We start from the raw sequence: 26,230 nt of genomic DNA, 5'->3' as shown, positions 1-26,230 counted from the left end.
TGTCCTGAGCCAATAAACCTGTCTTGGAACAGGTGCGCCAGCCGGCTCGGCAGGAGGGAACCGTGTCCCCTCTCTGCCTCCAGCCGGTGCTCAAAACAAGCCCGCCCACGCGACACGGCTATTAAATGTATGTTTTACAAGCATCACGGAACAATGTCTAATGACTCATTACGCAGGGCTGCAGAGCTGCTTCAGTCCAGGGGTCTTATGGTTGTGATGCAGTAAACAGAATATAGAATAAATAATAAACATAAATTCCCACACTCTGGCAGGCAGTTGCAGAATTACATCACAGTAGAGCTGGAGTGAAAACTATCATACTTTTGTCCTTATAGCTGGCTGTTTGTTTCCCATTGCATCAACCTGTGTTTCCTCTGAGATGTGTTTCATATCAATATTTGAAGGAGTCTGTATGTGAGTCAGTGAATATCTAACAGCTGCTGGCACTGTGTTCTGATAAATCCCTTCACGGCCCAGTGTGTAGGATTTAGGGGGGATATATTGGCAGAGATGGAAAATAATAAAGTAAGTATATTTTCTTTAGCATATGATCACCTGAAAATTAGAACTGTTGTATTTTTGTTACCTTAGAATGAGTCGTATATATTAACGTAAGGAGCAGGTCCTCATGTATGGAGACTGCCACGTCACACCACCATGTTTCTACAGTAGCCGGGAACGGACAAATCAAACACTGGCTCCAGATCGGGCCATTCACATTTTTCGTTTCTGTGTTTTTGCATCAGTCACCAAGGTTAGCAACCAGTGTTTTTACTGGTTTAAATCACCTGGTCTGTTTGTTTCAGAGAGGAAGAGACCTCTGCAGATAATCCGGCTCCTGCTGAAACCTCCTGACTGTCTGGATCTTAAATTATCAGAGGAACTACAATTACCGCCTCGTGGTTGTATGCCTCTGCGAGTTGCAGTTACAGTTTCCATCCTCCCCCCTCGGCAGCACAGAAGATCTATACAGTCAGCACAGTTCCAACAATTCAGTGTGTGACCAGCTGTTTGCCCTTCTGTTCCTGAGATATGACGCTGACTAACGGCTAGAAAAGTGTTTTTGCAGAGTATTATGATGTCAAGGTGAAGCTGACCTTTGACCTTTTGGATATAAAATGTCACCACGTCATCATTTTCAGTTCTCTGTTAAGTTCAAGTGGACGTTTGTGCCAAATTTTGAAGAAATTTCCTCAAAGTGTTTTTGAGATATGGCGTTGCAACACATTCGTTTGGTCATGGACTTTCAATGCCCAGATACGACGTCCAAGGTACCCTGGGTGTGTTGGTTGTTGACGTTCTGGGACGCAGTGTCAACTTCAGCTTGTTACATGCACTGTCTGTTTTCGAAATACACTTCAGTTTTCACAGGAAATTTAACGTTTACATACAGTCTCTTTAAAAATAAAAGCACTACGTCGGTACAACACTACGAATTAACTTTTTTTTTTCCTTCAATAACAAACACGTGGTTGGGTTTAGGAAAAAAGAACAGGGTTTGGCTTTAGAATCTTACGGGACGTGAACACTGCTCTCTCGGTTGAAAGTCAGTGTTGGACCCATGCGCCCTACTTGGACTTTCATTGCCTTACGGAAATTTCGGTTTATTTCAACCTGTCTCCTATTGTCCTAAATTTGTTTCAAGTGACTAGTGACACAAAAAAATTATAGTTAACATGTTAGCTGTTAGCCTAGATACAGCCGGGGCACATAGTAGCGTCAGACCTGTTAAAATGTAAAACGTCAGGCACGGTATGAGATCGCTGCTTGTTCTCGCGAGATTTCGGCCGAGCATTGGAAAGCAGAGCTAAATGGTAAACAAACATGGCAGCACACCGGTAAGGTAAGACAACACGTTTACATGTCGTTGTCTATATGTTCTCTGACATTTATCCTAACGATATGAGGTGGTCTTTGTGGAAAAAAAGCTTGTTTAGTGGACTAACTTTGCACTTGAAGGTTGCCCGTTCACTTACGTTTTAACAGGTCTGATGCTGCTATGCGCCCCGGCTGTATCTAGGCTAACGGCTAACATGCTAACTATTATTTTTATGTCACTAGTGACTTGAAACAAATTTAGGATGATAGGAGACAGGTTGAAATAAACCAAAATTTCCCTTTAACTTTCGTTCTTGTCCCGCCGTGTTTACCCCTGATGCCACTTGGCCCCATTAAGTATAATGGCAACCGGCTGTGTGCCTGCATGCCGATATTAAAGGAAGTCTTTTTTGTCAGTGTCAAGTTCGTTTACATATGGTCTCTTTCAAATTAAAGGCACTATGTCGGTACAACACCATGAATTTTCCTTCAACAACAAAAGCACCTGGTTGGGTTTAGGAAAAAAGAACAGGGTTTGGCTTTAGAACCTTATGCGATACGAACACAGTGCTCTCAGGAGAAAGTCAGTGTTTGCTGGACGGACAACCCATGAACATGATGCCTTCGGCTATGGCTATCACGTGCTTGGAGGCATAAAAAGATGAGCACACATTAACATGTAGTGGGTGAGCTGTCTCCGACATGCCAAACAACATTGAAGAAACAGTGATTTTTAACGTGAAACTGCTTTATTCAGTGTTTTGACCTGTTTAAATCACCTGGTCTGTTTATATTTGAGAGGAAGAGACCTCTGTGGATAATTCGTCTCCTGGTAAAAACCTCACGAACAATGAACACTGGAGGAATCCTAACCAGGGGAAGTTTCAGCTGGTTGCAATCTGCAGTCCTCACCACTAGATGCCACTATATCTCCCTAAATCATACACAATTAACCCCTGAGTGGGGAGCAAGAAAAAACCTGAATTCCCTCGCATGTATCAGTGATCACATCATTGTTTGTCCCGTACCTGGGCCTGAGCTCCGTTGATCATCAGGTAATACAGCTTGCTGAGAATGCTCTGCTGCAGCTGGTCCCAGGAAATAGACCGATCCTCCCTCATCAGGAACGGAGGTCCAAACCTTGAACAGAAGTAGATAAAGTTTAAAACAACAGCTCATGACGCTCCCACTCAGCCGCTCCACATCAGCCCTGGTCGGCTCAGGCGTCTCCTCGTCCTATTGTAATGTAAATAATTATTTATTACCATTATCAGCTTTAGAGCAGAATTCTCATTACAGCGTATCTATGGACGGACACAGAGCAATAATGAGGAGTGAAAATAGATGATGAGGAGAGGGACAACCATCCCTCTGAAATGATAAATCACATGACACATTCACCATAATACCCATTTAATTGAGAGCAGCCCTCCATTGTATGCTTTGGATTTATTAGTATGAGACCATGTGAGCATGCGTGTGCATAAAGAGGCCAGACACACAGGCACATACACAATGCATGATGGGATGCTAATAAACTGTAGATTAATCAGCATGAATAGGAGGGGGATGAATGAAAAGTGTTGCATCTGTAAAGGCACTATTTCATCCTTAAAGACACTGGAACAAACCTCAGAAATCAAACACATCCTCCATCATACAACTTTCCCATTAGATCATAGATGGACACCGCGGAGACCCTCGGAGTAAATGAGGCTGGATTACTGTTCAGGATGGGAACCATTAACATTCTGTGGTGGCTGAGGAGTAGCAGCTGCAGCGACCACGACACGGGATGAGACAATATACACAACAGAATGGGAGGGAAAATGACTTTAAACTACAATTAATTCAGTTGGAAACTGCTGTGGAGCAAAAGACAAAACAATTCCATTCTTGTGCTGTGTGGTTCGGTTTGTGGTGAATGGACTGAGTGTGCTAAATACAGAGGGCTGAAACACTGTGTTAGCCACTCTCTGGGTCCTCATTCCCACAGTGGAGAGTTTAACTCCTCCGACCTTAAACAAGAACACAATAAAGAAGTAGATTTAGAAGTCTGAATTCAGAATTTTCTTAAATTTTTTTGATGGTTTCATTTAGAGAAATCTATCGTCCACTTCTGAACACCACAGACCAACGTTACTGACGTCACATTTGGCCCAGAAGTAACCTCTAAGTGGCCCAGCTAGGGATGAGTACCAAGACCCGGTATCAAAGGGCCCGGTGCAAAATTAATCAAGACCATAGTACTGTTAGACCCTTTTACTGTTAGTAAACAGTATGACATTTTTTGGTGGGCGGGGCTTAGCTGGAGACAAAACAGTTCTTTACAGACATTAGCTAGTGCTAGCTAGCAAGTTCTGTTGGTTTGTTTTAGACAATGGAGGAAGATGATGTGAGTGGTGTGTTCAGAAATACTCATTCAAAGTGTCGGGGCGCACTCTGACACAAACTGGAGCGTTCGTAACTTCAGATCGCTGTCTGAATGTAGCGTTCAGTTAGAGTACCCACAGCACTGCACTCTGAGTGACTCAGCAGAGCACCGAGCGGAGTGAATGTGTGATTAACTTAACCGTTGGTTCATTCATGTAGAAATATAACGTTGCGTTTCTTCCACCAACAGGGCTCTCATTTTAGTGTAGAGCGTCAGACTGAATTTACCAACGCACCATGTCAGGTCACTCACTCTCCGGGACCGCCAGTGTTACTTGAATAAGTAAACAGTGACCAACGGGACCAGACTGGCCGACCCGTATGCTCTCACTCAGTGGATGGATGATGTCACAGGAAGCCAATCTTACAAAGGAGGACCACACTTGTTTGTTTTGCTATGGAAGCTAACGTTAGCTAATGTGCTAAAAAGTTAGCGTTCCAGAGAAATCCAATCTTCCTCTTAATCCCTCCCCAGTTTCTGATGAGGTGGACATGATAACCCTTAATACACATAACCTTATTCATCCCTACAACAGGAAATACTTTTTCCCTAACCTGATATGAAGTGTGCGCTGCACATGTGAGCATTTTTGATGATGGCCTCCGTCCAGTCCTTTGGTCTTATCACATTTAACCATAGTTGTCTTTGTTTTTGTTGACGGGCAGTGGCGGCTGGTTTTGAGCCATAACTCCTTCTATTCTGGCTCCCAATAACACAACAAGACAAACACATTTTAAGACTCCTGTGTAGCCTACAGCCCTGTGAGGGAGAGGCAGGTTTTGGCTCTGGCTAACAAACTGACATCAGCGTGATGTCGGCCCTAAAAGGGTCTACAGTATAAAATGTTAATTATATTATTATAGGCAGAGGAGAAGAGCTCCAGGAGTGTGGGAGTGACAGCCAACAGTTTGGTTCGCCCACTGGTTCATTTGTTTGAAAGAAAGAGTGCTCTGTGTCTTCAAACTACCGGAGTGCATACTGGTGCTCTGAGTGACAACTGAACGGCCCGGACTGCTCGTGTCACTCGCTCCATCTCAAAAATGCATTTTGAAGTACATTACTGAAGATTACTGTGACAATTTCATTACACATGATTGTGGGAACCCTGATTTTATCTTACTGTTTAACTGTGTCTTGAGATTGTTTGTTGCCAGCTGGCTGCCATATTCTTTCCTGTGTCAAAACAGATGAGCAACATGCATTACGTCACCCACCATCGTCCAGTGCAGTGCATTCTGGTAGTTGTGGGTTTTCTGCCACTTGAGCAAAAGTGGATGCCACAGCCGTTTTCCTCTGTTTTCTCTGGTCATGTAGCACCAACTTCAAAAGTATTTGTGTCTTTTTGTTACTTAGACAGCTCAGTTTCTTTCCAGCAGTGAAATACGTCTTTAATTACATTTAAACAGATGAGTTATATAAAAATTCACCCCTCGTTATGATGGTACAGTTGTACCAGGCTGTTCATTTCTGCTGTAAAATTAGGTGTTTTAACATGAGGGTCTATAAAGATTGACTCGCTCTTAGAGGCAGCCTCCAGTGGCCATTAGAGGAACTGCAGTTTCTGGCACTTCTGCGTTGGCTTTGTTTTCCAGCCCTGAAGGCTGTTGCTTGGTGAACACACAGTGATCTATATTTAGTTTTCACCTGCCTCCACGGACATGAAAATCAGAGCTAACACAACTAAAATGTCATGAAATCCAACTGTTAACTTTCACAGGGAGAAATGCAAAAACACTGAACATTTAGGTTTCACACATTACATGTGAAACTTCATTAAATCCCATCCACTGTTTTCTGTTGGTTTCACAGTTTCGGCAAATCAATGAAAACTGAGAGCTTTCACACCTAGCTGACTTTCAGAAATGTACCTGTGATGCTACTCTGCAGAGAGCGAGGAACAAGTATGTGACTCCAATGTCATTTTCTTGGCACAGACGAGTCCTCCAGCTGTCATCTGATGAGAGCGGGATAGGTGGGTGGTTTGATCGACGAGGGCGAGGCGTTTGAAGGAGAAAGTGAGAAGTGGATGGGATTGGACTTTCCCACAGACGTGTTGGCGAGCTCACCTATATTGATCCCTCTGGACTCTGTCAGGGAGACGGATGTCTGATCTCTATATAGTGCCAGATGTCAGATTCCCCAGTTGTTTGGTCTGAAACTCATCTCACAGTGAGATGTGAGTCCTTTCAGTAGCAGGGAACTCACATGACCTTGACGTGCTCCACCAGAGCAAGGAGAGATTGTGGACTGAGCTACTGTACATCGAGCCCCCATCTGCTGTGAGGCTGAAATCAACAACAACCTAAATGACCGACCATGAAGTCAGAGAAGCTAAGAATTTACATTTTACTAAACCCCTACCTACAGCAGCAATTTCACGCAGGCTACCTTTCCCCCTCAGTTTGGCCTTGTGCCCCTAAAAACATATACGCCCTTTCCTCTGTCTCTCTCCTGTCAGTATGGTTTTTAGACACCAGTATGTTTTCTCAAGATTCTGATTCTTGGGCAACATCAATTAAAAAGCTGCGCACATAACCAGTAATCGGTTCGATTTCAAGCCTGGTATTTACAGCTGGAAAACCTGGATATTCATGGCAATACTTAGACACAAATCTAACACCTGCTGACCTGGAGACTTAAAGGGAAAGTTTGGATTTTTTTGAAGTGAGGTTGTATGAGGTTTTAATCCATAGTCAGTGTATTACATATAGTAAATGTCAGTCTGCACACCTCGTTTGGAGAAAGAGGCAGAAGTACTGCCGAGGACATTTAGCAATGTGCTGCTGTGGCACTAATATTGGCAATTTTAAATTACCAACAAGTTATTTTCGTGAAATAACCAGCTTTTTAAAATTCACAGACAGTTATAAAAATCATATCATCCTTAACCCTTAAGGTAAATTAATTATTTCCGTGGACTTAAAAAGCTTTGTCTCTGGTTGGTTTGCTTTCAAAGCAGAACCATGTGAAAGAGTCCTAAACATGCATATGGCTACAGTAGATAGAGGATATGATAAAAATATAACACCAAAATACTAAGGCTAATGTTCCCAGGAAAAACTTGTCCATTTATTGCAGGTAGAGCAACATAATGCTATCTTGTGCATGGTTGGCTGGAGTTGTTTGGGTATTCTGTTCCCAAATGCAAACAAGAACAGGACTGAGCCCCTAACGTTAGCTTAAACTCTAATAAAGTTGCACCATGGCTTCCACAGGATGGATGTTTCAGTCCTGAACAGGTATTTTTTAACAGTTTAACTGTTTTAAATGTGACCCAACAAAATGATGCAGTTAGCTAATGCCATGCCTTTCAGCTTTGAAATCATGCAATGCTGCTCTTGTAGCTGGTAATCTGATTATCCAGGCATGCTAATGTTAAAACAAACAAACATAAACAAAACAAAACAAAACAAAAACCCAGTTTTTGGCGTCACTGAGCAAAAACCCCATAATAAACTTAGACTTTGGTCTCCCGTCACTTAGGTCTGACTCTTTGCTGGATCAACAAACTTTCTGTTGCTGCTGTTACACAGGTTTGACCTGGCCACAGGCCCATTGTAACACCCAGCGCTGAGGGGTTTGTACTGGCCAAATTCAAGCTGCTACACCCGCCAGCTGAACGCCCGTCTCCTGAGCTGCTGCCTGCTATCTTTCTGGGGAAGCAGTTGACAGCATTTGGTAGCAAGGCGGAGGGACCGTGAGTGGCTAGCAGCTAATTCTTGTCTCATTTGTGATCTGATAATGACAGAGAGATAAAGCGGGGCAAGGACGGGCCGAGCAAATGAGCTGCGAGCAAATCTACAATGAAATAAGATTAAATAAATCACTGTATGAGAAACACTGAGTTACTGTATGAAGCGTGTGCATGTGCCTGTGGTCGTCTGGTGGGAGCAGCTCAGGACAGAGAGGAAAGACTCAGGAGGAGGGTGTATTTTATATTTCTGCCCTTTTGCCTTTTCCAGATTCCTGTCTACTCCAGCTTTTCTCTACTGTTTTTGTGAAATGTTGTCTTAGAGCTCCCTGCACACCACTGCAACATGGGGAGAAATCCAAAGCTCTCCCTTCCTTGTTACGGTTGCTAAGCTTTGATAGCAGAGTTTCGTAAAGGGTCATTTCATGTAATTACCTAACAGCCTGTTGGCCCGTCCCCGCAGCGTTGCAGACCAACAGCAGAATCTTTACAGGGACGCCCTGGTTGAGGAACTCTGATGACAGCGTCCCAGATGAAGGTAACCTCTGACCCTCCGGACCAGTGGAGTATGGAGATGATGGGAGGCTGTGATGGTAACCTGGCAGAGGAGAGAGAACACAGGAGAAAGTCAGAGAGGCGGTGTGAGAACAAACTGGAAAGAGACACGAAAATGAGTCATGTGAGGAGGAGAGAAGAGAACGAGCAGATAAGATATTTTTTAAACCACAGATACAATCACAGTGTCTTGAGAAATCCCGTTGATACTGATCACATACCAACTGCACATTCTTTTGGTAAACTGCTTACTTACAAAGATTTTCCACTGATAGCTGACAGCAGGAAGTGTATGACATTTCACATTTTCTCCTTGAAAGGAAGATGAACTGACTTTATGTACTGAAAATGTGGCCGTTAAACTTAACACCTCTAACAAGGAGTGAGGAGGAGAATTGAGATATATAAAGTGGCGAGACAGCAGCTTTCTATTTGGGGAACAGTGATTCAGAGGGGAGAACAGATGGACCAATGGCTGCCTGCACTCTCAGCAGGAGGTATTATCTGATGCAGCTTCTGCTCCACATCCTGTCCTGGTGGGGTGCCAAGTAGCACCACTTCTCTCCCGTTTCCCCTCGACTCTCTATCGACACAGAGAAGTGTGACTGACTGAGTGAGAAGCCGAGATTATAAGATCCTCGTGAAACGTGACGTCAGCAGAGCTGCGTTTTCTTCACACAGCTGACAACCTCTGCTCGTCAGCTCCTCAGAAGTTCACAGTGATAAATCACGTGGTGAATTAGACTCGCAGACACAGATGAGAAGGTATTGATTGACCGTGGTGGATGTGCCTTCGCCAAACGTTTCATTAAACACTGTTGTTTATGCCTGACGCCTGATTCATCACTGACAAAGCAAATGCCACTGCTGAGCATCCTGTTACTGAGATCCTTGAGAAAAAGAGAAGCATCTGTCTGTGTTGGCACATCCCTCCTCTTACGGAAATAATTGGGGTGTGAGGACGCTAAGCTGTGTGCTGTATGAAGGCCAAAACCTATTCCGAACTAATCAGAGTCTACATGTAAACCAGTTAAGCTTAAACAGTAACCCTCTGACTGCGTCGTCCTGACCCTGAGAACGAGAGTAATGCTAAGTATGCAAAGCTTTTCATTTATTAATGTCGCTCTAATCAAGCAAATGATAAAACGTGCTTTAATCGTGTGCTGTAATTTACACGAGCAGCGACCTCTGACAGCTGTGGGAATGATTTATGGGGAAAAATCTCCTTTTAAATGGCCGGCGAAACGTGTTCATGAAACAGCAGTAAAATGCAGAGGTCACCTCCTGGCGTGTCCCGCTAAGATTTATACAGGGACTCTGGGGAGGAGACCTGCCTCTCATCGCTTATTAAATCATTTTTTATAGCTCACTGTCAGAAACTGTACCGTTTCCACACATTTTTTCAAGGCTCCCGTCACTGCTCGCCTATTTTTATTTTTTACCTTGTTTACAGGATGAATAATGGTGCGAGATGTGTGTGTGTGTGTGTGTGTGTGTGTGTTTCCACTGTTGGACAATTCCCATAGCTGTACTGAAAATGGCACTTCCAGCGCAACATATAACAACAGCTATGTGAAAATGGCCAACACACACACACACACACACACACACACACACACACACACACACTTTGTTTAGCCTACATACCTGTTGGTCCTAATCTTCTATCATCAAAAAGCCTCAAACTAATTCTGAGAAACCGCAGGAAGCCTGTGAACTCATCATTCCTCTGCACTCTGAGGCTTCTTCAGTCAAACACACACACACAGGATGAGCCAGACTAAACACAGCCAGACTATGTGAAAGCCCATAATTAAACACCTCTGCCCCTGAAGGGATCGACTCTACCCACAGCTACACCCCCCCATCCCCCAATCCTATTAGCTGTCTGCACAGTCATACTCCAGGTCTGAGCAAAAAAGCCGTTAGACAAACACATGCACGTCCTTTAACTTTTTTTGATTATCTAAATATTGCGATATATCGTATAGTTTTGGAGTGTGAGATGGATTGGCGGGTTGGTGTGGCTTCTGCAGTGATGCGAGCGCTGCGCCGGTCCGTCGTGGTGAAGAGGGAGCTGAGCCAGAAGGCAAAGCTTTCGATTTCCTGGTCCATCTATGTCCCAACCCTCACCTATGGTCATGAGCTCTGGGTAGTGACCGAAAGAATGAGATTGTGGATACAAGCGGTGGAAATGAGTTTCCTCTGTGGGGTGTCTGGGCTCAGCCTTAGAGATAGGGTAAGGAGCTCGGACATCCGGAGGGAGCTCGGAGTAGAGCCGCTGCTCCTTCGCATTGAAAGGGGTCAGTTAAAGTGGCTCGGGCATCTGATCAGGATCCTCCTGGGCGCCTCCCGCTGGAGGTGTTTTGGGTACGTCCCACTGGTAGGAGGCCCCGGGGCAGACCCAGAACACACTGGAGGGATTATATATCTCATCTGGTCTGGGAACGCCTTGGGGTCCTCCAGGAGGAGCTGGAAAGTGTTGCTGGGGAGAGGGACGTCTGGGGTGCTTTGCTTGGCCTGCTGCCCCCGTGACCTGGCCCTGGATAAGCAGATGAAAATGGATGGATGGATGAATATTACGTAATATTTGTCACGGTGGCACGCTGCGTGCAGGGTGCTGGGTTCAAACCCCGGGGTTGGGCGAGCTCTTATGTGCAGAGTTTACATGTTCTCCCCATGTCAGCGTGGGTTTCCTCAAGGTGCTCCAGCTTCCTCCCACAGTCCAAAGACATGCAGGTTAACTGGTGACTCTAAATTGTCCGTAGATGTGAATGTGAGTGTGAATGGTTGTCTGTCTCTATGTGTCAGCCCTGTGATAGGCTGGTGACCTGTCCAGGGTGAACCCCGCTTCTCACCCAGTGTCAGCTGGGATAGGCTCCAGAAAATGGACAATGAAAACAGCCCTAGCTGTACCCAATCAATCATCGCACAGTTTCGGCCTGTACCCGGTCCAATCCATCAGGCTTTTCAGGACCCGTCGGGCTCGAGCTGAGAGTGAGAACTCTAATGCAGGTGTTTAGCAGATATAATATTTATCAAGTTCCCACCTCAGTTTAATGTATTTGTTTGTGAGGATTTGCCAATTAGCACTAACACAAAGTACAGCTGAGGCTGATGGGAACTCCCTTAAAATGAGGTATTTCACCTGGGGGTGATGCCTTACACCCCACGTCACACAGACTGTGGTGTGCCTGCTGCATGTTCACCCCACGTACAGTTGTCATGAACGGGGAAATTAGCTATAGAGACCAAAATCATTTTGTACCAGGCTGTAGACTTGTTTTTTTCTGCTGTACAGTTGGGCATTTTAACATGTGGGTCTATGGGGATTGGCAGCCTCAAGTGGCCATTAGAGGCACTGCAATTTTTTTAGCACATCAGCGTTGGCTTAATTTTTCAGCCCCAGAGATTGCCTCTGCGTTCAAACTAATCAAACAAACCGGACTTTCCGTTCAAGTCTACTCCCATCTGGGCCAAAATCCCTGACGTGAAAGTCTCCTTAAGCTTAAACTGAGGCGCAAATACAGACAGTAACTGTGCTGCCAGGTTGGATGCTGAAGTGTCCCCAGAGTCCTTCCTGCTACAGTAGGAAGCAGCAGATAGTATACTTATAGCATCTGAGTTTGACTGACTGTGCATGAAGAAAAAACTTACTATGAGTCATCAAACACAATTGAAACTGGGCGCTGAATGAAGGAGGAAGTCCCTGTTTTCTGTTTGGAACAGGGATAAAAGAATGTGAAATGGATACTTAACAGAAAGCCAATTATCTGTTTCCAAATATTCTTTGGCAGGTGATCCCATATTCAAGTCTCATCCTTGGCACCAGCACTCCAGCACGGTCACACTGTGCTTATTTATTTCTGTCAGTGCACCGTCAAATCCCAAAGAGATCTTCTGCGTTATTAATTTTTTATGTAAACCTCGATTACTTGATAGCCATATGGTAGGTACAAGAAAATACTGTAATCCAAACACAAACACAAAACGGTGTTTCCAATCTGTAATTCACAAAGGAGGTATGTAGGTTATGTTGTAAATATTCTACACGAGAGAAGAGTCTGCAGTTTGTTAATCACCTGAAGCTGCTGTTTTCTTAAAGAGAGAAGGCGGAGCGGAGTGGTGCATATGAGGCTCCAAGAATGATAATCTGCACTATAGCTTACTAGTCACCCCGGTCACCAGAAGTAATGTTGGCATTGTATGTCTGAACAAACACACTCACAGGCCACTTTATTAGGTACACCTTGCTGGTACCAGGTTGGACCCCCTTTTTAATTCTTGGTGTCATAGATTCAATAAGGTGCTGGAAACATTCCTCAGAGATTTTGGTCCATATTGACATGATGACATCACACAGTTGATCCATGATGAGAATCTCCCGTTCCAGCACATCCCAAAGGTGCTCTATTGGACTGAGATCTGGTGACTGTGGAGGCCATTGGAGTACAGTGAACTCATTGTCATGTTTGAGATGATGTGAGCTTTGTGACATGGTGCGTTATCCTGCTGGAAGTAGCCATCAGAAGATGGGTACACTGTGGTCATAAAGGGATGGACACGCTCAGCAACAATACTCAGGTAGGCTGTGGTGTTTAAACCATGCTCAGTTGGTACTAAGAAAATCTCCCCCACACCATTACACCACCAGCAGCAGCCTGAAGCGTTGATACAAGGCAGGATGGATCCATGCTTCCATCTGAATGTGGTTTTTCCAATCTTCTATTGTCCAGTTTTGGTGAGAAAACCCGTGTGAATTGTAGCCTCAGTTTCCTGTTGTTAGCTGACAGGAGTGGCACCTGGTGTGGTCTTCTGCTGCTGTAGCCCATCTGCTTCAAGGTTGGACAAGGTGTTGTTGCTTCAGAGATGGTCTTCTGCACACCTTGGTTGGAACCAGTGCTTATTTGACTTCCTGTTGCCTTTCTATCATCTTGAACCAGTCTGGCCATTCTCCTCTGACCTCTGGCATCAACAAGGCATTTTGGCTCACTGGATATTTTCTCTTTTTGGGACCATCCTCTGTAAACCCTAGAGACGGTTGTGCTGAAATGCTAAATGCACAATGAGTTGCTGCCACGTGATTGATTAACTTTGAATAGTTAAGTGAGTAGAAGATGAACTGATCTCCAAAGAGGTAAAGATGGAACATGATTTTCAATATTTTAAGCATGATTACTCAATTATGTTTTGCTTTGTACAATACCTGAAACCTTGTCCCAACAATCAGCAGCCATGGGCTCCTCTAAACAGCTGCCTAGCACTCTGAAAACTAAAATAACTGATGAAGACTATAAGAAGATAGCAAAGTGTGCTCAGTTCATCATGTCATTAAGAAATGGCAGTTGACATTATCTGTGGAGGTCAAGCTGAGGTCTGGAGACCAAGAAAACTTTGTGAGAGAGCTGCTCGTAGGATTGTTAGAAAGACAAATCAAAAGTCCTGTTTGTCTGCAAAAGACCTGCAGGAAGATTTATCAGACTCTGGAGTGGTGGTGCACTGTTCTACTGTGCTGCCACACCTGGACAGGTATGACCTTCATGGAAGAGTCATCAGAAGAAAACCTTTCCTGTGTCCTCACCACAACATTCAGCGTCAGAAGTTTGCAAAGGAACATCGAATTTAGCCTGATGCTTTTTGGAAACAATGAGCAAAGGTATGTTTGGAGAAAAAGGGGACACCTGTCCAACTGTTAAACACGAGGGTGGATGGATGATGCTTTGGACTTGTCTTGCAGCCAGTGGTACGGGGAACATTTCACAGGTAGAGGGAAGAATGGATTCAGTTAATAGTTAAATAGTCTGGAAGCAAACATCGCAGCATCTGTAAAATATCTGAAGATGAAGAGAAGATGGCTTCCACAAACAACAAATAACAAAACCGGTTCTTTTTTAGTAAGTCACTGCTGAATTTCCAGCAGTTTAGCCCCCAAATGTGGGTGTTCTTTGGCGACCTGTCACTGTGTTTCCACTGAGGATAGTGCCATGAAAAGTGGTTGTTTTTCATCAAGACGTTGCTGCAGGTAAATGGGCTGGTGCTCGGGCAACTTTAGCAAGCTTCTATGCACGTTCCTGGCAAAGAAATTGGGAGTCAGGAGTGGGAAGGTCACGTCATCATTGGTTTGCCTTTGGGCATGTACTTATTTCATTCATAGCAGACACCAACAGCTCCGTACCGAGCGCCTCACGCTGCCTCTAACAGCCTCCACATCAGGAGGTTTTAAATCTAACTGTGTGAGTAACTTACCTTGAAATCTACTGAATAGATGCCAGTGAAATTCAATCAATCAAGTGTGTTACGACTAACAAGGAGACTGACCGCAAATGCACATGGTGAAGCATAATAATACACAGTTACCCTCAGATTTCACCGCACAGTTTTACTTTAATTGCCCACAAGATGCATTGGCTCTGCATCTGCCACCTAATCACGAAGCTGCTCTCGACAGACTCCGCACTTAACATGTGGCTTAATGTAACGCCTAAGGACATAATCCACATTGATAACCTTTCCTCAACATTAACTCTGCACATAAAAATGCTTAGATTACCAAGTTTTGCTTTAATGAGACTCCTCACTCACAAGACTTAGATTTTACTTCTTTTAAACATTTATGGTTAATTGATTGAGGGTGTTTCAAAGATCAAACCTTTTACATTCAGTAATTGCAGGAGGGGCATAAAGATCACATTTTAATGGCGCCAGACAGCCTAAAAGCATTACAGATCACTGCTGTGACCCGATGGAAAAAATGTAATTAAGGTTTTAATATTTATACATTAATACGATATTTTAAAGGCATTTGCTTATATGCTGTTTTGATTTTATGGCTTTGATTAATCACATACAGCGAGGCAGAAAATACTTATGGGCTGTAAAATTAAGTAACTTAATTTGTCATTTACGACCTGTGCAGGGTGTAACCCGCCTCTCGCCCAGTGTCAGCTGGGATCAGCTCCAGCACCCCGCGACTCTGAAGAGGATAAGCAGTTACAGAAAATGGACGGATGGATGGATTTTTTTATTAAATATGTATATAATTCAAGAGGCTGGTGGGATATTTATCAGTCAGGAAAGTAAAATGTTCTTTGCTGCCTTGTTGGTGTCCCTTCACTTTGGGTTTGCTCAAGTTTTTGCTTCGTGAAAAATCAAATCAGGAGAAAAATCATGGAGGTTGGAGGAGAGGTATTAAATCATATTAAATGGTGCAGTGATTAAAAAGAAAAGTTTAATCAGCAGCTGCTGTTACAGTTCATGACGTTGTGATCTGATTTGTAGAAACAAAAGCCTGGTAACATATTGACTGTGAGGACGGACGGAGCCCCTGGAGGCCGTAGACTGCATCGTCCATATTTGTGCACGTTTTCTGACAACGCACTCTCACTCCGACCTCGTCACATATTGACGTTTGGTCATGGACTTTCCACGTCCAGATACGCTGTCCAAGGTACCCTAGGTGCATTGGTTGTTGATGTTCTGGTACGCCGTGTCAACTTCAGCCTGTTACATGCATTGTCCTCTTTCAAAATACACTTCTGTTTTCACAGGAAATTTACCATTAACATACAGTCTCTTTCAAAATAAACGCACTACGTCAGTACAACAACACAAATTGAAGTTTTTTTTCATTCAACAAAAAACACACGTGGTTGGATTTAGGAAAAAGAACAGGGTTTGGCTTTAAAATCTTACGGGAAGAGAACACTGCTCTCTCGGGTGAAAGTCTGTGTTTGTTGGACCCATCCACCACCCCTCCCAGCTGTCCCACTTGGACTTTCTCCGCCTTAACTTTCGTCCTTGTTTCACTGTGTTTCCCCCTGACGCTGCCAGGCGCCATTAAACTATAACAGCAACTGGCCGCATTTCATGCAAACGTTCAAGGACGCTTTTTCACCTTGGTCTCTGGCGCTGCAAGACACTGCACAAGTGCGGGATTTCGACGACTTTGACTGTGCTCATGAGTGACATCCTGTTCTGATTTAATATTGACTGTAAGGGCTCATTTAGGCTCAACGTTAGATATGGAGACAGAGATGGAGATGGATGGAGCCTTCAGTCTGTACTCTGTATTCAGTTTGTCCATACTTGTGCACGTTTTCAGATGAAACAAAGTTGTACCACTGGAGATGTTGGAGGCAGTGTAGTGTAACACATGCGAGACATGACCATAGGAGATGATAAAGAAATTTAAATCATGGCGGAATGAAATGGTAATATATATTAATTAAGGCTGTCAAAATAACACATTCATTTTGATTAATTAATCACAGAAAAAATAACGCGTTAAAAGAATTGACACTGATTAATCTGATCCACTGCGGCACTGAAGGCCAATCAAAAGGGCCTTGCCAACCCCCTGTGAAGGCTGGGCCCCCCAGGTTGAGAACAAGATGTCAAGAGTGACGTAAAATTTGCATGAATTTAAATATAACTGTCCAGACTGAGATTGCATTGCAAATAATCAGGCCTGTGTTGGGTATAAAACCACACATAAAAGTGGCCCAAATCAGATTTGAAAAGATCAAACCTCTGCCTGAACACAGTCTATATTTGAGAGCAAACACACATACTTCCGAAATATGCTGATGTTTCTTTAAATGAGACTATCTTACATGTATTCTCCCAGGGAAAACATGTCAGTGTGAAAGACAGGACAATCTGCAGTGCACAGAAAAGTGTTGAGTGGTGAGACACAGTAGAGTCTCCATATCAACCCCTGCAGGCTGAGCCAGTGAGAACCCAGGGGAGTTACACTGTGCCAGCATACAGACCAGCCAGACTGTCAGGGGGGCCTCCTCTTAGGCAGCAGTGTGCTGTGCGGTCACTAAGCAATATAATTAAAGCACTAAAAGTCATATTTCTCATGTGCAACAGCAGCACTGACACAGTGCTGGGACTGCACGTACAGCCCTGCGAGAGAGGACAACAGAGCAGAACCGGTTTGTTTACACCACAAAGCATGAAACAAGGGGATAGTACGCACCGAGGTACTTCAGAACACACGTTTTACATCACCAGCTGAAAAACAGATGAAATGAAGACATAAATCTGATGTGCACAGAGGGGGTGTAATTCACAGAGCTCTATGTGAAGTTATATTCTGCTTAATGTGCTCTCTAAGGGCCCCCTGCAGGATTCCCACAGGGTTTCATTAAGCAAAGTCAATTAATAAAATGGGTTTGTTTGTTTACTGCTCTGAGCGTACATCCATTTTATGGTGGGTGAAAAACTAGTTACACTCAAATACAATGGCTGTTAGATTGTAACTATGCTGTTTATACTCAGGCAGCAACCTCTGCTCTCAAACTGTCAGAAATGAAGCCAATGAATAAGTGCCAAAAACTGCAGTTCCTCTAATGGCCACTTGAGGCTGGTTTCAAGAGTGAGTCACAGACCTCTGTGTTTAAATGCCCAACAACAGCAGAAATAAACATGTTTGTGTGCAAAAACTGTCTTAGTCTCCGCCCTCTGCCTTACATAGTCCACTATATATTGAGTTCCCCATATTGTAGTGATGTCTGAATGTATAGTGGATATTATTATACCTTATATAGTGCACTCAAAGTCCCCCAAAATGCATCATTAACAGTAGTGTATAATGATGGTCACTAAACACACTATATATCCCATCATGCATTGTGCTGAAGGCTGTCATGTCTATAAAGATGGACAAAGCGTCTCTAGTCACACTCACTGTACAGAAGCGAAGCTAAAATATTCTGGATACGGCCGCTGCCATCTTTCTCTGTTGATGTCATTTGGAGCCAGAGCCCATACACCTATCTGACCAATTGCGAGCAGCGCCACTGAATGCGAGCCCGCTGATTGGCCCACACAGCTGTCAATCATGTTGTAAAATCCCTGTTTTGTAGCACTAAATAACTAAGTAAAACCAAATCTGTCAGAAAAACAAACACTTGAACAAACAGCAAAGTGATAAAAACTACTTTAAATGACAAAAGCCATCTGCCCGTGTCTTATCCACTAACATGAAGGGGGCGGGCTTTAAGACATATACTGCAGCCAGCCACCAGGAGGCCATCGAGATGTTTCAGCTTCACTTTCGGGGAGCTGTCATGTCGTCCATGATGTGTTACACACTTGCAAATCCCACATGCAAATGGCGATAAAGGTTCCCTGTAAAGGTTTTTTAAATTAAATTAAATTAAATTTTTTTAGCTACAATTTGCCTCTTAATTAGGAAATAGGTGCGCACAACATACTGATACTCTATCAAAAAGGCCTAGTTGAATACTGCAGTAATAATATGTGGTTATCACAAAATCCTGTCTGCAGAAAAAGTTGTTGCACATATCCAATCCATCATTAGCGCAGTTACCTTGTTTACATTTGAATATCGCTGTCACTGAACGCCTTGCTGAACCGCGTTCAAACTCTAAAACTCTTTATAGAAAAAAAAAAGGCACAAATGATCGAATATTTGAATTGAACAGCCAAATCTGATCTGACTGACACTATTCTGAGTCAGGTACAGTCCTGGTGACGTCACAGTTGCCGCTTCCATTATTTCATACAGTTTAAAGGGATAGTGCACCCAAAAATGAAAATTCAGCCATTATCTACTCACCCATATGGCCATGGAGGCCCTGCTGAAGTTTTGGAGTCCTCACATCCCTTGCAGAGATCGGCGGGTGGAGCGGCTAGCTCACCTAATGGTAGACGTCGCCCCAGACTAACATCCAAGAACACAAAATTGAATCCACAAAGTATCTCCATACTGCTCATCCGTAGTGATCCCAGTGTGCTGCAGCCGCGACATAAAAAGTTGTTTCGAAAAACGTCATATGCCTCACTGTAGCCTGTAGCTCTGACTGCTTCTCTGTGCTTCGCGTTCACGTGTGCGCGCTTGCGCGAGACCAGCGAAAGCATGAGCTTTGCTCACCCGTGTTTACATCACGTGACACATGCACCGCAGGGAGACAACAGTAACCACAGTCGCTAAAAGATAATTTGCACTACGGTCTTTTAGCAAAGGACAGCCCAACATGTCTGAAGACTTTGAAACTGAGGAGGAACAGCATTTCTTTGTTGAGCCATATTTGTTTGAGCCCGAGTATACGCACGGAACTCAGGCTACTGGACGAAGCAGCCGCCACAGCTCATGAGCCTCAGCCAGTTGCAGAATACCGGAGTCGAGCACTGGAAACCTGGTGGTGTAGTTGTTTCAAATGCAAAGCAATGCCAACGGATGAGGAAAGTCTTTGCTGCTCAGACTGGGAATTGGCGATGCCTGCACTTGAGAATCTGGACATCAGTACTGACGAGACTTTTTATGTCGCGGCTGCAGCACACTTGGATCACTACGGATGAGCAGTATGGAGATACTTTGTGGATTCAATTTTGTGTTCTTGGACGTTAGTCTGGGGCGCCATCAGCCATTAGGTGTGCTGCCCGTTCCCCCCCGTCGATCTCCGCAAGGGATGTGAGGACTCTAAAACTTCACCAGGGCCTCCGTCGGCATATGGGTGAGTAGATAATGGCTGACTTTTCATTTTTGGGTGCACTATCCCTTTAATAATATTTTGCCGAGTGTTTGTATCATCCATAATGATAACATGTTAACTCTGGCATGATATATTGGACTGCACCTTACTGTTATCTAATTTTATAATTTGCACCTACTGTGATTTTATTTGAGTCTTTGTATCGTCACTCTGCCAACACTGTATTGCAACTGCTGCACTGCAATTTCCTTATCTTATCTTATCTTAATACCTGAGATGCGTGCAGAGCCTCCTCTGATGTACAGGGGCGGAGCCTGGAAGGCGTAGACGACATCATTCTCAGCTATGCTGGTCAGATCGTCCTCATCAAAGAAGGAGCGCTGGAACCCTGTGGAGTAAACCTCCGTCAGGATCACCTGGAGACGAACAAACAAACACACACACACACACACACACACACACACACACACACTTTAGTTTCCTTGTTACAGTGCCAAATCTCATAAATCTCATAATGCTGTGAGAGCGAACTCTGAACCCACTTGATGGACGCCTTCCTTTGCACTATTATTCCCCCTAATCTCAGCTGTATTTTAGCCAAGTGAGTAAGAGCTCATTTCAGCCAATGGCGTGCGAGAAAAGGTAACAATACAATAAACAAATCACTATAATGACGCTCTGCTGAGGTGAAGCTGGGCCGCCCGGTCACAGTAGTTAGAGTAATCTGGGTATTTATTCCTGCTATACGTTACCTGGTCTGGGGAGATTTTCCCCTCGTCAGCCACCATCCTCCTCAGGCAGGCCACGGAGCCGAACAGAGGGACAGCCAGCCCGACCCGCAGGTACCTCTGTCCTTTGGTGCTGAACACCAGAATCACACACAGCGACCTGCCCGCACACGAAGACACACAATCAGGGACGGCGGAAAATAGAACAGCCTCTATTTTGATTTCTGTGCCATTTCTGCTGCAGCCTTCTCTACGGCCAGGGAGGAACAAAAGAAGACTTTCATGAATAAATCAATACATTTTAGCATTAATAATAGATCATTAGGACTTATTTTTATGTGTGCCAAATAATGGAATCTCTATTGCATTTTTAAAAACAGAGCGCTTGGCTCTGACCTCTCCAGAGGCAGCACTGACATGAGCAGGGTGCTGGGACATAATGGCTTCTCTGAATAACAGCACACTGAGGAGATACAGAGGAACCCTATCAGGTACCTGGAGAGTTTACGGCCTGGAGACTGGAGCTAGTGGCACAGAAAGACTTGGCTGAGAAATATTACATGGAGAAATTCATATTTTTCTTACTGAAAGAAAAGAAAAAGAAGAGATGACACAGAAAAATGAAGAATCAGATTTGCACTTATTCTGAAAGATTAAAATAAAGGCAAAATAAAAGCTAAAACAGGAACTTCTAAAAAATGTCCATGAATGTACAAAGTGTCGACCAAAGTTATTTGGTGAGCTCTTGATCACTGTACCAGAGCAAACAGGTTTTTATCACAGGTGAATACAGAGGACATCCAGCAGCAGGACAGATGACTGCTCACAGTCTGTTGCACAAACACAGGATAACCTCGACTCTGCAGCTGAAGAGGTTGTTTAGTACGTCCACATTGTGTGTGGTCTTATACTGACCTTACACCAAATGCCTTTTACAAACAATTTCCCTTTTGCAGACAGATTTCTGATGTTGAGAGTGAACTCATAAGTTTTACCTCAGTTGTTTTGCGCTTCCATGATCTCGATTGTTTGGCATTAGGTCGTCGTCATAAAACTCAGTCCAAACTGTCTTAAGTCTTTTTCTCATCTCTACATTCCAACAAAATCAAATATGTTTAATATTATCCTAGGGTTTTAGTCTGAGAATATTGAAGTTCTATGACATGTACACTGCCAACAACCAATAGACCCTAGAAAATTTGACCCTAATGTAGCTCCATATATGTTCACCTACAATAAAAAGGTCTGTGGGGCGTCGGTGTCTTAGTGGATAGAGCAGGCGCCCCATGTACAAGGCTGTTGCCGCAGCGGCCCGGGTTCGACTCCAGCCTGTGGCCCTTTGCTGCATGTCACTCCCCCTCTCTCTCTCCCTTCACACTCATCTGTCCTATCAAATAAAGGCTTAAAAATGCCCAGAAAAATATCTTTAAAATAAATAAATAAAATAAAATAAAAAGGTCTGTTACGGCAGTTAGTGAGTTTTCTGTAATGTCAGTGAACGTGTCACTCCCAGTGAAGTTGTGTGTTTTAAGATGCTGTGAAGCCTGTCAGTCAACACCAGCACCTATGACAGTGTCTGTGTGAGACACCCACCATTGACAGAGGCTTGAGGAGGGAGGGTTGGTGTACTTGCTGAGGAGCAGGAGTTTATGAAGTAGCCGCTTATGCAGAGGACACCTTGTAAAGCAGACAGGTTTGTTGTTTTGGTGTTGGCGATGGCCCACAACAGTGTGTCTTAAAGTTAAAATAAAAAGCCAGCAATGTCTCATAGCCTCATAGTTAAGGGGCGCTACAATGCTGTTGACGTATAAGGCCATTATGTCATATTTTTTAGCATTATTACTATTATTTCAGTCACTGTGTCTTGAAATGACGCAACGATGCATTAACTTTATCAAGGCAAACAGGAGCAGATTAAAAATACAAAAATGCTGCGGGAATAATAAAAAGATCTGTTTCAAATGAAGCTGGTAGCCTCTACAGTTGTGGTAAGTAAAAGCCAGACACTATTTTTAAATTTTATTTTTTTATATCCTCCATTATGAAGAAAGAACATTCTTTGCTAGCTTGATGCTAATGGCAGTACTCAGCGGGTTAATAAAGTTCCTCTGCTGTTTCCTTTTTACTCTGTGTGGTAACGTCCCTACGGGAAATATTTAAAAAGCTGGGGTGTTGTTGTCGTACCATTTCCACGGCAGCAGATCACTCTGTGTTCCTATTGGTCAAAGTGACGGCTGTGACGGGAGTGACAAAAAGAAAATCAAACATGCTAGACTTTCTGTTGGAACATCATGAGGCGTCCCAGACGTGGCGTTGGTTGTCGTCTATATGACGTATTACACAAGATGAAACGCTCATTGTCGATCACGATCAATGTCGACACCGTACGATGCTGCATTGGGCTATAATCGGGGTGATATCATGTAGTGTGAACAGGCATTAGTGTGTGTCTAAAAACTTGCATTCCTGGTATATGTAAGAGAGTGTCAGACTTTAGTCTTCTAAAAGTCTCTCCAAAGTCTTCTAGCGTATGGTAGACATTAGGAATAAAAACACAATCAAAGTTGACGAAGGTTTGTCACATGTCAGCAGTTAAACCTCCAAATTGGTTCTGTTTTAGCTGCTCATACCTTAAACTCAAGCAAAAACTTTTACTTAAAATTTAAGACAGGGGTTCCCAACCTTTTTTGTCCTGTGGACCATTTTTCTATTAACTATTTCACTGGATCGGCTGACCAGCAGACCAGGAAACAGCAGTCATTGAGAGTGACTGTTGTGGAAACTAAAGTTAGGCAAACTTTCCTTGGCCACTGAAATAAAACACAGGAATTCTCAATTTCGATGTTGCTCCCCTTTAACTTTATTTCCTCTGTATTTCAATGTCAGTAACTCTCAGGTAGAGGCTTCACACAGATTTTATGTGTCAGTAAATTGTGCTGGGGGCAATGACAGGGAGTGATGAGAAAATGCTGCATTGAGTTCAAGGTAATTACTGCAAAAAATGGCCTATAAAGTTATTTAATTGTTGGAGTAGCTTTAATTGGTCCACTGTGTGCAAAACTAACTTTTTGATTTACTGGTCAAGGAGACTGGCAGATGAAAAATTTACCAGAGAGGCATATTTTTACCAGCCAAAAGTAAAAACTGCTGTTTTGTTTTTGTTGCATATACATCCACTTCGGTACAGTTCATTAGTAATTTATTTGGGTGGTAAATAGACTGGGGATAGTTGTATATTAGTTGTAAATAAACTGGGAATTTGTTGAATTGATATATGAGTTATAAGAAGAAATGTAAGAAAGGGGTAGGAACATTTAAGTTTTACTTCTACTACTTATTTTCGGGTACTGTTATCTTTGTCTTGGTTGTTTTTTGTTATGTATATTTTTTATTTTTGGTTCGAAATTAAGTCACTCATTCATCATTCATTAAACACAAGCTTAAAGAAGAGGCCAGAGCAAAATCCAAAGCAAAATAATATTGAACAACTCATCATCACAGCCTCAGCATGTGAATAAGTTCCCTCTGGTGAACAGTGATGCAGTGTATTATGTGTAGGGCTTTTATTGTGAAAGGTCAGAATGAATGGAGTGAGGCTGTAATGTGCTGCCGTTGAAAATATGGGAGGCAATAGAGTTTGTCGTCTTGGTCCAGACTACGGAGCCTGCATGTTATCATTTAATGGCCTTCATAAGTATGGGCGCAACTCATAACCCTCAGCTTCACATCAGCTCATGTCGCGTGTGGTAAACAGTGCCGTAAAACTTGGAGCACCATTTAGATGCGCATAAAAACACATCTGTAGCGTGTGTGTCTTTCCATGTCAAACTTTGACACTGACAGCCGAGGAGCAGCAGAGCCGTGCACCCTTAATGACACCAAAACTCACCAAAATTCAGCATAGTTTTTTATGACATGACTATTTTGGCGCAAATCTTCTGAGATTTACTCGCCAATTGGAACGTCTATGCACATACCCGCCCATATGTATGTGCGGCCCATTTGGGTAGTAAATGTTCTGATTTTGTCTTTGTCTATATGTTTTGTATATTAATGTTTTTGTACTGTTTTTAAAGTTGCTCACGAACTCTGTTTTAATAGCAAAAGCCAATTAGCTTCAGCTAGAAACTTGTATGCATGACATCTCTTTTGTATTTTACATGAAATAATGGTTAACGCATTTGTCCCTGATCACTAAACGTCTAAATAAATAAATAAATAAATGGGTTAAAATGGGCCCTACAGCCCTACATGTTGAGTGGACGTCACAGTTACGTGACAGCAGTTGCGTGCGCATACTGGTGGCAGAAAAACAGTGGACACTGTAGAGAAACAGTCGACATACCCAGAATAAAAATGTCTTCTTGTGCTGTTGGATGTTTAAACAGGAATACAGAATAAGATAACCTTCATTTTTATAGAAAACCGTCGCAGAGGATGCCGTAGTAGAAAATAAAGTTTGAATTATAATGTCGATATTTAGGCTACAATCGCTGCTGGATACTCCATAGAGGACGGTGTGTTTGGTTTACAGAATTACTGAGTGGTGAAAGATAAGTTCTGTAAAAACTCACATTTGTAAAACGTGGATTTGTCTTATTGTCCTTGGTTAATATTTGTGGAGACGTCCCCATATAATAATAATAACGTGGAAGTAACAGACAACTTTTTAGCTAGCTAGCTAACGCTGTCTGCTTATTAACTCTTGGATCATAACAGAATATAGAAACTCTCACCACTGTTCATTTTGAAAAAGACACCACAAGCAAACATGTTCTTTGTTTAGATTAATAAACTGACAATGGCTCGTCGTTTGCTTCTAGCTGTCAGCGATCAGCCATAGATAGCATGCTAACTATGTTAGCTACATCGCTAATGTTAAGATGCCTTACATTTTCTCTGCCTGGATGCAGATGATGGGATCTAAACACACATTCTAGGATTTCTTGCAGTGGCTTTTCTAAATTGAGCAGTGGTGAAAATTAATATACTTTGTTATGATCAAAGTGTTTATAAGCAGACAGTGTTAGCTAGCTAGCATGCTAGCATGTTGATAAGTTGTACTTCCACATTTAATGATATTACATGGGGACGTCTCCACAACTATTAATCAAGGACAATATGCAAAATCAATGCTTGACAAATGTGAGTTTTTACAATTCTTATGATGATTTATCTTTCACCACGTAAATTATTAAGAAATTCAGATAAACCGAACACACACTCCTCTACTTAGCACTGAGCAGCAGTGATTATAGCTTAAATAACCAGATTCTAATTAACAGGAGACAAAAAAATTTTTCCCCCACTATACATAGATCATAAACTCATGGGTATAAAAACGAGTCATTGCAATCGGTTAAGAAATATAAATGTTATAGTGCTTTTTACGTTTTATTTAGCGCTCACAACAACACCACTACTGTCCCTTTCTGCCACCAGTTTGGCTCCGCCCACATAAAATGTCATCACTGTTTACGAACACAAAAATTGTCTATATGGGATTGGTACCGGTTGCCCACATAGTTGGGTTTAATCA

At 43.1% G+C, this 26,230-nt stretch overlaps 1 protein-coding gene across 1 annotated transcript in view; it reads right to left on the bottom strand.

The window, feature by feature from the left end:
• The window catches only part of usp43b (ubiquitin specific peptidase 43b), a 131,672-nt gene that overhangs the window by 38,479 nt on the left and 66,963 nt on the right, over positions 1-26,230 (bottom strand). The window contains exons 5-8 of the mRNA XM_033645721.2: positions 20,716-20,851; positions 20,235-20,379; positions 8,379-8,541; positions 2,847-2,958 (exon numbers count right to left, since the gene is read on the bottom strand). Coding sequence (XP_033501612.2) covers positions 2,847-2,958; positions 8,379-8,541; positions 20,235-20,379; positions 20,716-20,851 — 556 coding nt within the window. The remainder of the gene's footprint in view (positions 1-2,846; positions 2,959-8,378; positions 8,542-20,234; positions 20,380-20,715; positions 20,852-26,230) is intronic.

This window comes from Epinephelus lanceolatus, chromosome 18 (genome assembly GCF_041903045.1).
Source record: "Epinephelus lanceolatus isolate andai-2023 chromosome 18, ASM4190304v1, whole genome shotgun sequence".
NCBI lineage: Eukaryota > Metazoa > Chordata > Actinopteri > Perciformes > Serranidae > Epinephelus > Epinephelus lanceolatus.
The sequence above is the reverse complement of the archived record's forward strand: the minus strand, read 5'-3'. Positions and strand labels throughout refer to the sequence as shown.